The sequence below is a fragment of the Jaculus jaculus genome, chromosome 4, assembly GCF_020740685.1.
Source record: "Jaculus jaculus isolate mJacJac1 chromosome 4, mJacJac1.mat.Y.cur, whole genome shotgun sequence".
NCBI lineage: Eukaryota > Metazoa > Chordata > Mammalia > Rodentia > Dipodidae > Jaculus > Jaculus jaculus.
This window is the reverse complement of record NC_059105.1, coordinates 60,095,933-60,110,680: the sequence shown is the minus strand read 5'-3', so window position 1 is coordinate 60,110,680 and position 14,748 is coordinate 60,095,933. Positions and strand designations below refer to the sequence as shown.

General features: G+C 39.1%; 1 protein-coding gene and 1 pseudogene across 1 annotated transcript in view; one reads left to right on the top strand and one right to left on the bottom strand.

The window, feature by feature from the left end:
- Ccdc141 (coiled-coil domain containing 141) overlaps window positions 1-14,748 on the bottom strand; it is a 197,855-nt gene that overhangs the window by 29,882 nt on the left and 153,225 nt on the right. Inside the window, exons 13-17 of the mRNA XM_004660290.2 lie at window positions 10,025-10,204; window positions 9,179-9,304; window positions 6,777-6,965; window positions 5,273-5,452; window positions 3,508-3,657 (exon numbers count right to left, since the gene is read on the bottom strand). Coding sequence (XP_004660347.2) covers window positions 3,508-3,657; window positions 5,273-5,452; window positions 6,777-6,965; window positions 9,179-9,304; window positions 10,025-10,204 — 825 coding nt within the window. The remainder of the gene's footprint in view (window positions 1-3,507; window positions 3,658-5,272; window positions 5,453-6,776; window positions 6,966-9,178; window positions 9,305-10,024; window positions 10,205-14,748) is intronic.
- Window positions 13,004-13,669, top strand: LOC105944128 (annotated as a pseudogene).

Here is a 14,748-nt window from a genome sequence, read left to right as displayed (position 1 = left end):
GCTTCAAGTCACCTTGTGATTCTGGAACTCAGATGACAAATTCATCCAAATTGACAGAATCCAGTATATGGTATAAATATTCTGAGTCCTTCCTCCAAACTTCATGATAGGCAAGAGGTTGCTACATTGCAGATTTTTCAAGACAAAGTAATGCAATCGTCTGAAAACTTCTTTGTAGAAAACTATGTTTTAGAGGAAATAGAAGCCAGCCTGATTCTGACATTGATACTCTTTTCAGCAAAGCAACTTTATGACACATAATGTGAGCTTCTGGGTATAAATCTACATTAATATATCATGTAAGTATAAGGTAATTTTGGGGTCAGGTTGTAAGAAGAAAACAAGTTCATCATTACTTATTGCACTTCTAAAGGCAGATGTAAACAATGGGTAAGTAAAGGTATTTCTCTGCATGTAATGTGGCAGTGTAAATGTATAGAATGTTTTGTGTATTAACTTACTCATGTAGCCAGAAAGAAGGTATACTGTACAGCAATGCTCAACATTTATGCATGCAAACATATCTTTGTGTGAAATGGGTGAAAAATGTCATAAAATCTGACAGTTTGACAGATGTGATTTTAGTGGATAAATGTGAAGAAAATGAAGTCTTATAATTTCCTATGTCTTAGTATAAAGTTAGAAAAAATATTTACCCAAAGATAATAAAACTACAAAACATTATTATGTATCTTTATGGAAAATCATGACCTATTTTTAAAAATGACATTTAGTGCAGTTTTCATTATTTTGCCTTGAAGTACCAGGACTTTCAGTGGAGATTATATAAATTATCTTCAGGATACTAAAAAGAAAAAAAAACTCACAGAACTTTGTCTTGAAGTAATCAAAAACATTGGGTACTAGATGCATATCTTATAATAGATATGTTAGAAAACTGGAACAGAGGTAAAAGGCATAGAGGAAACCAGTTTATCATCAAATCGTGCAGCGATTGGATGGAACGGCATCATGAGGATGATGGATTCTAAATAAAACAAGTACCAAGCATGTTAGTGTGCCATAAATGAATCTCTGGTCCAAAATTGACCCCATAAAGACTGTTTGCAGAAACTCTGTAGTCCTCTGGCACACTGCTGTAGTGAAAACCAAAACATACACCACAGTTTCTTCATCTAAAAAAAAAAATGCAGATTTCTATTACATCTCGGCAACTGTGAGACCTCTAGAAGTCCTGTAAGAACACTAAAAGGAAAACAATGTGTTTTAAGATCAACTTTAAAAAATCAAATGCAAAATACATTGTTTATATGTGTAAAATTATCATAAGGTAAATAACTAAAAATCAAATTTTAAAAAATTAAGTTCTATGTGTAGTTCAGCTTCCTGACAGGATGCATGATTTATTTATACCAGAAAAATGACAGCCTGCTTTTCATTTTATATAATGTTCTAAGTACCTATATTTAAACACTAATAATAATGTAATGATGTTTGCCAAATATTATTACCACCATGGAAACTGATTTTATTCTGATATTCACAAAACAGACTAGAATACAAATATCTTTATTTTACTAAGGGGCACTGATATGTTCCTTGAGATTATTTTCTCATTAAATTTTGTTTGGAAAGACCAGCATGTGGACACTACACTCTGACACCTACTGTGTCTTTAAAGAACAAAAATAAGTGAAAAGAACCCATGGTGTTCATGGGTCCTTTAAAAGTAAATATAATTTCCATCAAAGATTAGTTGGGTCTGAAGTAGAAGCAAACGCATTCTCTCTCACACTGAAGAGTGTGTTAAAGTGAAATCTGACTCATAAGTCAAACCCACGTGTGTCTGGGTGCTCATTCCTGATATGGTACAGACAATCCTAGTGCATCCCTACAATGACTGGAAGTGCCATCTGTCATCTGTCATCTCCCCTGGCTGCCTCCAAGTAGAAGTTTATCACAAGGCAGCCTCTGTAAATAGAACTTCTGCCGGAAAGGCCTGAACAAGGGCACCCAGCTCCACTAACACCACAGCTCTTCAGGGACATAAAAACTAAGCCAGAACGGGGCTGGGGACACCCTCAGCCCACTCCCCTTGTGTTCTCAATAAATTCAGCTGAGCCACCACTGCAGAAAGACTGATTTTTGGCCAGACAAAGATATAGAAAATGAGAAGGGAAATGAAGAGAAAGAGAGAGGCAGTCAGGGAAGAAGAAAAAGAGGAAAAAGAAGACAGTCGTCTTGAAGAAAGATGTTTCTATGGCCATGAATCCAAATTTTATAGCTGTGTGAAGACCAAGCAGCTCTGGTTGTTGTCTTTAACAAGTCCTCCTGGAAGTGTGAGCTGCAGGATAGGAGCCACAGAGACAAGTCCCTTCTCTAGAGGACAGACGACACTGTGGGCTAAAGCTGAAAGTTACCTGTCTCTAGCACAGACTATGAATAACAGAAGCCCAGCTGTGCTGGAGCCACGTGGAGTGAAAGCTCTTAAAGATGCGTCTTCCTGCTTCCTATCTATCAAACTGGGTCCCACCAGTTACTCCTGATCTACCCTCTCACTTTCCCTCCCACACCTGCCTGTGGGCTGCAAAAGCATGACCTTAAAAGGGCTACTGCAGTGTTAGATCACCATTAATGCTTAAGTACTCATCCTTTAAACCATGCTTTAATGCTGCACAATGATTTTTTTTTTATTCTTGCCAAACCCAGATTATCCAAAATGGGTATGAATCAAAAGTTCCAGATGGTTAGCCAACCTCTTCCCTATCCTTTCCCTAGTGGATATGGCTGAATGGACTCAGAAACATTTTGCTTCAAATGGAAAAAAATGTAGAACTATCATAACCCCCATGTCGTTATCAATTCCCACTTAAGAATCCTGATTTGTGGTTTTTTCCCTTCAACAAGCCCATGGATGGAAGGCCCCTATGTTGTCCACCACTGGGAAGCCAGTAGAAACCTAGCTGGAGGTGTGGGCTGAAAGTGGGCCATGGCTTGGGAGAAGAGCTGGGGTCACCCCGTGATGGACATGAAGGAGCACTTCTACTTGCCCTTCCTTCTCACTAAGAGCTCTTTTGCTAGAAAAAGCCACTTGAGTCAACTTCAAGCCAGCCACCTGACTTTGGAGAAAATGCTTGGTAGCCTCTGAAGCAAAGAGCCTGTTTCTTGCTCTCATCACCCCCTTGGCCATGAGTCAATGGTACGTGAGGAGAGAAATCTCCATCCTCTGTGCCCAAAGAATAAAAGCAAAAAGAACCATCCTTCCACAGCAAATGTAGCGACAACTAAAATCCAAACCTATAATGATGCATTCTACATGTTTTATGCACTGACACCATCCTGACTTCAACACACCGGGAACTTGAAGTTTACTCAAACCTCCAGTGCCCTCGGTTTAGTCTTCTGAGATTTAATGAATGTGGGTAAGATGGAAGTCTTCCAGTTCACTCCCTGTGTGTTGGTGTGGGGAGTGCAACCATGCACACATACGTATGGATGCTGAGACACACGCTCTGGGTGCAGTGCGTCTGTTCACAAGGCCCCCACCTCACTGATCTCATCTCTTGTGGTGCTGTACTCCAGGATCTGGGACAGGACCTCTTCGGACTCCCTGATTTCAGCATGCCAGTTCATGCTGGCCACCTGCAGGGCCTCCAGCTGCTGTTGCAGGTTCTTTGCAGAAATATTAGAGCAATTCTGAAGATGAAAGATAGTAAAAATAATAAAAGGAACAGAAAACACACCACAATTGCTTGCTATTTACCTGCATCATGAACCTCACTAACGACTTCAAAAGATGGAATGAGTCCTAATTTGTTTTACCTAAATGTATTCAAGCATAATTATTCAAGAAAGAAGCCAGACACTCAACATTATGGAATAGACATTTCCACTCTTGTAGCTCCATTTTTGAAGATTTGCTCATCATACCCAACTCCTCATCATTCATTATAAGGTATAATTTTTACTTCAAATGACATAAAATATGCACTAGATGCATTCTGTCTCAGCACTGTAATTTTCACGTCAACGTGAGTTTAACCTCAGGTTCATTATGCAAGTGCCGCAGTCTCTGTCTAGCACAGAGGGGGGCTGGGGCCAAGGCCAGAAGAGGGTTGAAGAACAATGTACACTAGCCATGCCAAGTGACACATCCTGCTTTCCCTTTAAAAACAAATTTACTAACAAAATATAATTCTTTGAAAAGGAAACTTTTTCCTAGCAGGAGTAGATTCTACTAAAAGCAACAACAACAACAACAAAAATCTTACATTTCCAGGGTTCAGAGGTTAAAGGTGATTGCTTGCAAAGGTTGGTGGTGGAAGCATCTAGCGTTTGCAGTGGCAAGAGGCCCTGGCCCTCCCCTCACCCTACCCCTACAACACATACATGTATAAATAAATAAATTTTAAAACTCTCATATTTCTGCCTTTCAATTTAAAAATAGAGACTTTAGATTTGCTCTAGTATATAGAACTTAGTGGTTATTTAAATAAAATGGCTTCTCTGATTTCATTTATGTTATAAATATTGATGGAATAAATCAATGAAACAAATCTTTATTTACCTTCAAATTAGGAACTTGGGGCTGGAGATATGGTTTAGCAGTTAAGGCACTTGCCTGTGAAGCCTAAGTACCCAGGTTCAATTCCCCAGTACCCATGTAAGCTAGATGCACAAGGTGGCTCATATGTCTGGAGTTCGTTTGCCAGGGATAGAGGCCCTGGTGTGCCCATTTTCTCTATCTGTTCCCCCATCTCTTAAATAAATAAATTAAATATTTTTAATAAACAAATCAGGAACTTGGAGAATTTTAAAACATCAGAACGGGTTTAAAACATCAGAATTGCATTAGTTATGAAAATCTAATCTAATGGTAATACTTCCTTTTCTTTGAGTTTCCTAGTTTCCCCTGTTGAATCCGACCAGTGGCATAAAGCAGATTCAACAACCAGACTGAGAATACTGGTCAGAGCCAGAGGATGTCAGCCAGCATCTTTAGACTTTAGCCCCATCTCCTCTGAAGTAAAGCTGCAGCTCTGGGTGCCCTCTAGGCTCCAGTGGACTTCTATGTCTCCAGGAATAAAGTGACACTGTCCAGAGGAAATGTAACAAGAGCCAGAAACTTAAGTCAATGATTTCCAGTAGTCATACAAATAAGAAGAAATAAGTAAAGCTAACTTTCATAGTATTGCTTAATCAACTTATGTCTAGAAGTCACAATGTGATGACATGTGGTATACATGCAGATGTTTTCTCTCATATGGCAGTCAGTGCCTGGCAAGCATTGGATAGCGATGATGATACTCACAGGCCTCTGCACTGAAGAGATGATGCCCATTCCTAACGCAAGAGCCAGACGACAGAGATGGTCAACATGTGCCCGCTTGTCCTGACAGTAATTGAGGCACATCTGCGCTTTCTGAACATCTCCCAGTTCCTTGAGCTCTTCTAAAAACTCCAGTTTTCTTGACTTGATGAGATGCATCACCTAAATTTAGGACATTAACAATTAGCCTGGGTTGCATATGAACACTGCCTTTTCGGCTATTTTCTATAATAATCCTCGATTATATTTAAAAATTTTTTTAAATTTATTTATCTGCAATGAGAGAGAGAGAGAGAGAGAGAGAGAGAGGGAGGAGACAAACAGAATGGTCATGCCAGGGCCTTCAGCTGTTGCAGATGAACTCCAGCTGAATGTATCGCTTTGTGTATCTGGCTTTATGTGGGTACTGGGGAATTGAACCTTGGTCATTAGGATTTATAGTCAAGTGCTTTACCTGCTGCACCATTTTTCCAGACCCTTGTTTAGATTTTTAAAATCCTACACAGCCCATCCATCATCATTGGGGTTATGGCTGGATACATGTTGCTATGCTAAAACTCTAGCAAGATAACACTAAATGGCTGATATTTTTAGTTCTATGAAGGAAGAAAATGCTGTTTTGAGCCATAACCCAACATCTTAGAAAGGTACAGGTCTGTGATCTGAGCAAATGCGATTCTAAAGGAATATCAGTACAATATAAAATCAAGTTTATGCTAATCGAAGCTAATACCTATGAAGTTTCATGAACAAAGCAACCAACCAACAATATTTATTGAGCATTCCATGATAGTACATACTTCAGATACAAAAAAAAATTGAGGTTTGTTTCTGTCATTAAAGAGCTAACATTTCAATTGTGGGACAAATGTACTTTTACTGAAAAAATTGGTAGTTGACAATGAGTGTTCTAGGAATTTAGCAAAAGAATCAATCACTCCAAGTGAAGTAGGATTGTGGAGGAAGGTACAGGGCTGTTATCACAGGGAGGAAGAGAAAGACATACCAAGAAGTGGTACCTTGAGAGCCATGTCTTGGTCTCAGTAATGTGTGTACAATCTTTGAGGGACACAAAGATGCTGGGTTTGCCTGGAAATTTTTGAAAAGTGTGTATCTTAAAAGTATGGTGAGGCTGGGCATGGTAGCACACACCTTTAATCCCAGCACTTGGGAGGCAGCGGTAGGAGGATCGCCATGAGTTTGAGGCCATCCTGAGACTACAGAGTCAAATCCACGTCAGCCTGGGCTAAAGTGAGACTCTACCTTGAAAAATAATCAAGAACAAACAAACAAACAAACAAACAAAGCAATTTGGATCCATAATAATTAAACTTTAATTTCATAGTGTAAAGCCCAGGCTCTTTTTTTTTAAATTATTTATTTATTTATTTGAGAGCAACAGACACAGAGAGAAAGACAGGTAGAGGGAGAGAGAATGGGCACAGCCCAAGCCCAGGCTCTTTTAGATACCCATGGTAAGTCTTACTTCTTCCTTGACTTGATGGAACTGGACTGTTTTGTCCAGGATCTCCTGGTAATCCTGGCTTTGCTCTGTCTGTCTGTGATGGAGGTGAATCATGTCCTTCAGTTGTTGAGACTTCTCCTTCACAGGTGCTCCCTTACCATCTAGTTTTTCCCATTCTTTCATGATACACTGCACCTCATCGTGTAGTTGCTAAAAAAGGATTTGAAAACAATACAATAAAGCTAGCTGTCGTGTTTTATTTTATAATGAACAATTTAACAGATACTTACCATGACTTCCTCCAAACCACATTGTGCTTGATGCAAGGGAAAATTTGTTCTCTCCTTCTCAGAACTTTATGATGAATACAAAAAGAAATGTTTTCAAAAGTAGGTAGTGACATGGAAAGTTGTGTGGTTTTTTTTTACAATACACTAAATATCCCCATCATCTGTTAAATAATGTACTTGAGATTTTTTAATGAAGTCCTGTGATTAGCTCTGATATTTAATACTGACTAGAATTAGGTGGTATGGTCAGAACACCAAGAGAATATAAATATAAAAGTATATCAGGGGAATTACTTGTGCTACATGCTAAAGGAATGATCGGAATGGATCTCCAGCTGAATGACATAGGAGATATGCGCTTTCAAAGCAGTCATGCCAAAATCCACAAATAGCCAGCACATGGAGTGGGGATAAAGCCGGGATAGCTCAAATGTCCCACATAGGAATCCAGATTCGGGAACAGAGCTTGAAAAGAGCAGACAACTTAGAGAGGATGCTACTGTGATCTCAGGAGTGGATCTTGTATCAAACGAAAAGGCAATGGAAGTGCTGCAGGGTAAAGAGATTATTTTCAAAACTCTGACTTACATAAGGTCTTCAAGTTCAAATTGAGCATCTGGGCAACAAGTACATTCACGTCACAGTGACGGAGCTAAGTAAGCTTGGCTGTGGTTCTAAGTTAGAACTTACACATATGCAAAAATGTGCACCCCCAAGGGAATATAGATATGTGCATAACATAAGGTGCAGCCAAGATCCTGACATTGGCTGGTCATATGATTGAGAGTTTGTTGTAGATCATTGTGATATACATACTGTGTAGTGAATGCAATGGTTTATGTGTTTTGTCTTGAAGGAACCTATTAGACATTTTCTTTTTTTTATATAATTTTTTAAAAATTTTTATTAACATTTTCCATGATTATAAAATATATCCCATGGTAATTCCCTCCCTCCCCACCCCCACACTTTCCCATTTGAAATTTTCTTAAGGAATCTCCACTGATGTGATTTGGGAGTCTTTAAAGTGAATGCATATGAAGTAGTGACAGATAAAAGCATATTGATTTTGTAACCAAAACTCTCAAAGATCTAGTGGCACAGAACTGTAATCCCAGAACTTGAGAGGTAGCAGCAGGAGGACCAGGATTTCAAGGTCATCCTTGGCTCATAATAATTGGAGGCCAGCCTTGACATCCTGTCTCAACAAAACAAAGTAAATAAATAAATCCAGGGAGAGGGTAATGGAACTGTCAACCTTTTTGGGTAGTTGTGTCAAGGAGTGGCAGGGGTCATGGGAAGGGGTCTCAGCAGTCACAGTAAAGGGCCTGTGACTCATGCCATTAGCTCTCATACTCAGAGGGCTTCCTGGGAAGGCCAATAAGGAGCATAGCAAAAATCCTGGGGAGGGCAACATGGAAGTTCAATGCTAGTTGGCGGGGATAATGACATCACACAGCGGTGAGTTGAGGGACCAAGGGCTGTAGAGCCTATAGTCCGAGGTAACACATCCTAGTCTGAGATGCCTCAATTTAAAAAAGCTAAGAAAATAGTAACTATATGATAAATACATGAGTAATTAACTTAGTGATATAAATTAGTCTAAGTTGAAAATATATTAAGGGAATTTTGTAGCTTGAAAATTTTGTGTCCATGTATGTATATCCATATGTGTATGTGTGTATGTGGATGCATGCATGTGTGTGTTTGTGTGTGTATGTGTGTATATCAAATCTGTTGCTTCATTTGTCTCAGGTATCATCATCCACTTGGCAATTAGGCCAGATTAGCTAGCCAGTGAGCCACAGGACTCTGCCTCTCTCTGCCTCCCAAGCACTGGGATCAAAGCAGGTACCACCACCATGCTCAGCTTTTATTTTATTTTTAACATGGGTTCTGGTGATTGAACTCAATTTCTCATACTTGCAAAGCATACATCTTGGATATTTGTGTCAAATTCAGAAAAACAATAAGAAAATATGTTGTTGTGATGGATTTCTTGACAAACAATGCTTTTGACAAAGAACAAAAAATAGAATATCACCAGACTGTACAAATTAATTAGGTAAACTCAAACTAGAGAGTTTTTGAAAATGTTTCCAGTCCCCAAAATCTACCCGTCTATTTCCCCACCTGGAGCTGAGGCTTCATCCCGTTCCACTTTCTCTGAAGATCTAAGATGGTCTGGAGGCTCCCTCCCAGGTCAAGTGCAGACACAGACATGAGTGCTTCCTGAAGAAGTTTTAAGTTGTGAGTTGTCTGAAATAAACATTGAAAATTATGGATTTGCTTTCTTGGGCCACTCTAGCCAATATGTACTGATCCTTCTGGTGGTGACCTGCTGTGCCATTAAACTTTTCTACTCTGAAAATCACAATGTCTAGCATGGCTCTAACAATGCACGGCTCATGTTCTCTCTCCTTTGTTTGCTTTGATCATGGTAACACACAACAAAATTCATGCATCTTACTATGCTAAGTATACGATTTAGTAGCATCAATACACTTACATCACTGGGCAGCCATCTCCACTGGTCATCACTAGAATGCTTTCATCACCTAAGCAAATACTCTGTACCCTTTAAACTGCTCCCAATTTCCTCTTTTCCTCTCTGGATCCCCTGGTAGCATTTATTCTGCCCTCTGTGAATTCGGTTACAGGCACTGCAAGTGAAAGTACATGATATTTCCATGGCTGTGCCTAGCTTATTCCACTAGCCACTTACCATTTAAACCCAGGGCCTGCCGGACATGGTGGAGCACACCTTTAATCCCAGCACTTGGGAAGCAGAGATAGAAGTATCTCTATGAGTTTGAGGCCACCCTGAGGCTATATAGTGAATGCCACTTCTGCCTGGGCTAGAACAAGACCTTACCTCAAAAAAATAAATAAATAAATAAATAAAATAAACAAACCCAGGGCCTTGTGCATGCTAAGCAAACATTCTACTACTTGGAGAATCCAAGCCTGTTGTTTTACCTGTTTAAGCCTCTCTTGTAATGCTCCCCACTGCTGTCTCACAGGCTTGTCTTCAGTGGCTCTAAGGTGCCATGTCATTCGAAGGCGACTAAGTTCTTCCCTTCCAGTCATCTGATTTTTCATAATATTCTCCACAACATGCATTTCATTTTTCACATTTACTATCTCGTCCTCTTTTGCCTGTCAATTAATAATCCATGTAATGACTTTCTTTCCTAAGAGATACAATTTTTTTTGCATACAACTATTTTACATGGCAAGTATTTATCACACCAAGGCAAAACTCAGTTGTGACATCCGGACAAGCCTTACTTCCTTGAGCACAGTCACAATTAGGTTCTCAAAACTATACTTTTGCTTGGACCTCAGGTACTGAGTGCTTAAACACACTAAGAGTAATAGGGTATACTCTGTAATTGTGATTGATACCATCAAATAAACAAAGCATATGAGATGACTATAGTGAGAATAATTCTAAATTGTATTTTAAAATGCTATAACTAAGGTAAGTGTATCTTATCTTTTACATATTATTAAGAAACCATTAAAATGTGAGATATTTTATAATTAATATACACTGGAAATTATAATTTGTCCATGACAACTATAATCATGGTAATAAAGGTATGATGGTCTAAACTAGATCTAGAAAAGCCAGCTATTGTAGGGTTTGATGTTTAGCCAGCAGCAACTAAGAGAAGTGATTTAGTATTTGGCAGAGTAAGTATTCTGTTCACTTCCGGAAGATTAAATAATTTTCCTGCCGTCTGCTTAGTAAACAAAGTGCTCATTTTACCTCTGCATAGAGCATGGTAAATTTTGTGATAATCCAGTCTAAATTGACACAAAATTACCCATTTTTCATTTATAGTCATGCACAATGAATGATTTCTGATGTCTTGCTTTCCAGATAACTTGGTAACAAGGAAGCCTGTCCTGGATAGTATTTTTTTTAAATTCATCCATGGAAATTAATAAATTGGCATGTTCATCTGCCAGAAATATGGCATAAGTCAATTAATCTGATCCTGATGATTTTCAGATGAACTAAAAAAAAAATTCAATTTCAAGCTTGAAAATATCAGCAACAACAATACACCCCAGGCAGAACAGCCAATCAAGTGTTCCAGCTGCCTTCCCCCTTTTCAGCCAATCTAGCATCCCAACAGCCTTCCTCATTTCCAAAGCCAAATGGCTCACCACATTGCACAATGATTGCTTTAAAAAGGTATGGGCCAATAGATATGAAGAAAAAGAAAATTTTTTAATCAATTTTTTATTTGTTATTTATTTGCAAGCAGGGAGATATGGTAGTGAGCAAGAGAAAGGCAGAAAAGGGTAGAGAGAGAAAGAATATGGGCAGTGCCAGGGCCTCTTGCCACTTCAAATGAACTCCACACATGTGTGACACTTTGTGCATCTGGCTTTACATGGGTACTGGGGATTTGAACCTGAATCATCAGGCTTTGCAAGCAAGTGATTTAACTACTGAGCCATATCTCTAGCCCCAAAATGTTTTAGCAAGAGTTTCATGTCTCATAATGTCAGTAAATCAGTGAAAATTGCTACATAGACTTAAATTGTTTATCAACAAAAAAACCTTGTCCCATGACAATGCCAAAGACTTTAAAGTAGCAGTGACTATGATATCAAGATTGGCTATCAAGTGTAGTGGTAAAACACACACAATTTCCTGGAGTTCTACATAAAGGTTTCACTCTCATAATATCTCAAGTTTGCTTAGACATAACTAACTTCTTCAGGACTCCTACAAGCAGGCTTGAACTTCTAGCTTCTGATCATCTTAAGTGAGCTCCCACCAATGCCCATTTGGAGATAGAAGGGAAACCCATTCTAGACAAAGACAAAATTATTGAGAGTTTCTCAAATTATTTGTATGTAATTCCTGGCCCTGGATAAAAATTCGCCAACAAGGAAAATTTATGAAATGAGTTAATTAATTTAAGACGGTTAATACAAAGCTGAATTCCTTTTTTTTTTTTTTTTTGGTTTTTTGAGGTAGGGTCTCACTCTGGTCCAGGCTGACCTGGAATTAACTCTGTCATCTCAGGGTGGCCTTGAACTCATGGCAATCCTCCTACCTCTGCCTCCCAAGTGCTGGGATTAAAGGCGTGCACCACCATGCCTGGCTCCTGAATTCCTTTTTAAAGATAAATTAAAAACATCCAATCAAGAGATGGAAGAAGTTATACTATGCTGTGGTGGTTTGGATCAGATGGTCTTAGAAACTCATGTGTTTTGTATACTTGTTTCCTACCTGATGGCCACTTGGGAGGTGGAGCCTTGCTGGAGGAGGTGTGTTGCTGAAAGTGGACCTTGAGTTTTATTAATCCCAAACTTTCCAGTGTTAGATGGCTCATATTCCTGCTATTGTTTTCCACCTACTGTTGGCAAGGAAGCAATGTCTGGCTTCTCTGCTCATGCCCTGCTTTTTCCTGCCATCATGGAGCCTCCCCTCAAGACTGTAATCTAAAAATAAAAACTTTCTTCCCATCAGCTGCTTTGGTCATGTGCTTTGTCCCACCAATAAGAAGGTCACTATAAAAGGAAAATTGATACCGTAGAAAGTGGGGTCGCAGCTGCTGGAAACATGATTGTGTGACTTTTGGCATTTTGGAACTGATATGTGGAATGATTTGAAACCTCGGGCTAAGAGATTCCTTGCAGTACTGTAGGCTCTTTTCAATCTTTCCTTGCAATGCCATATTTTGCAGTATATATGTTTACTCTGTGCCATTATGTGTTTTGGTTTTACAGCTCATAGTTAAGAGATTTTAAGAGACTATGGAGATATTTGAATAGTGTTGGGATTGACTTTAAACAAAGAAAATAAAAAGGGGGGGGGATTTCTACCTCTACCATGAGTTGGCCAGGTCATTGGGACTGGGTATGTCCCGTGAACAGCTGGTACCCCTGGCCCGGGCTCTGCCTCCCTGCACTCCGTGGTCTCATGGAGCCATGTGTAATATGGAGAAACACTTATTTAACTTGTAGTTTGCTGCCAAAGAACTTAATAAGAATGCCAAAAAATGTGATAAAGGAGAAAAGGCTGAAAAGGCAAAAAATTAAAAAGGCTATTCAGAAAGGAAATACAGAAGGTATGAGAATACACGCTGCTAATGCAATCAGCCAGAAAAACCAAGCAATCCATTTCCTGAGAATGAGTGCCAGGGTTGAAGATGTGGCAGCCAGAGTTCCAATTGCAGAATCAATGGGGAAGGGAACAAAATCCATGGCAGGCGCAGTTACATCTGCGGACGCTACATTGAGGACGATGAATCTTGAGAAGATTTCTTTCTGCCTTGACGGGCAAATTTGAACATCAGTTTGAAACACTGGATGTTCAGACACAACAAATGGAAGATACAATGAGTAGCACAATTGCCCTAACAACCAACCACAAAACCAAATGGACATGCTGCTTCAGGAAATGGCCTCAACCTGGAACCACCACCGGGTCAGACAGGTTCTGCTGGCACAAGTGTTGCTTCTGCGGAGCAGGATGAATTATCACAGAGGCTTGCTCGTCCTCAGGATCAAGTGAAATGTAAAGGACTGGTGCCACTGTCTCCTTCCCTTGCTCTCAAACACCCTCTGTGTGTTGGTAGGTATGTTGCAATTTAGTAACACAAAGCACTACTTGCGCCAGAATGCTTAAACATCATCTGTGTAAAATGCTTTCTTTTGACTTTCTAGTGCATTAAGAAATTCCAAGAACTTTCTACTCTGGCAGATTTTATAGTTCTGTATATGATGTGTGAAAGTGTGAGGAACATAGTTTTGTAGATGTCTTTGACAAACTTACTAGTAGTTTTCTGTATATTACACATCTTCCACAAATGTTAAAGAATCTTGCACCAAAGTACTACTAAGTGAAGTACTTTTTACAGAATAAAGTGTAGAATTATATATATATATATATATATATATATATATATATATATATATATACATACATACATCATACACACACACACACACACACACACACACACACACACACACACACACACATATATATATATATATATATATATATATATATATATATATATATACACACACATACATATATATACACATATACATATATATATATGGGCCAGTTCCCACATAAAGCCAGACAAGGCAGTGATGCAAATGTGTGATGCCATGCATGCTCACAAGGGAGTATATGCATCTGGAGTTCATTCACAGTGGCTGAAAGGCCCTGGCTTGTCCATTTTCTCTTTCTCCCTTTCTTTATAATAAATAAAAAATTTTAAAAAAACACATGGGAACTTAAAAGTGGGACTGAATGCATTGCATTTTATGGATGGTCATCAGTTTATGAGGTCCAAGGACATAATGTGGTAGTTTAATTATGTGTACTTCATAAACTCATGTCTTCTGAATGCTTGATTCTCAGCTGATGGAAATTTGAAGGTGGAGCCTTGCTAGAGGAAGTGTGGTGTTGAGGGCAGGCTTTGGGGTGTTATAACCAGTTCCTCCTTGCCAGAGCTTGGCTCACTCTCCTGCTATGGTGGAGGTGATGTCCAGCCTGTCTTCATGCTATGCTGTCTCCTGTCATCATCACCAGCTTCTTTTGGTCCAGTGCTTTATTCCAGCAATGAGAATGGGACTAAAATGTATGCCAAGCAAATATGTAAAGGATAGAAGACAGAGAGAGATAATGTTCGAAGTGAAAAATAACTTAGCATTTC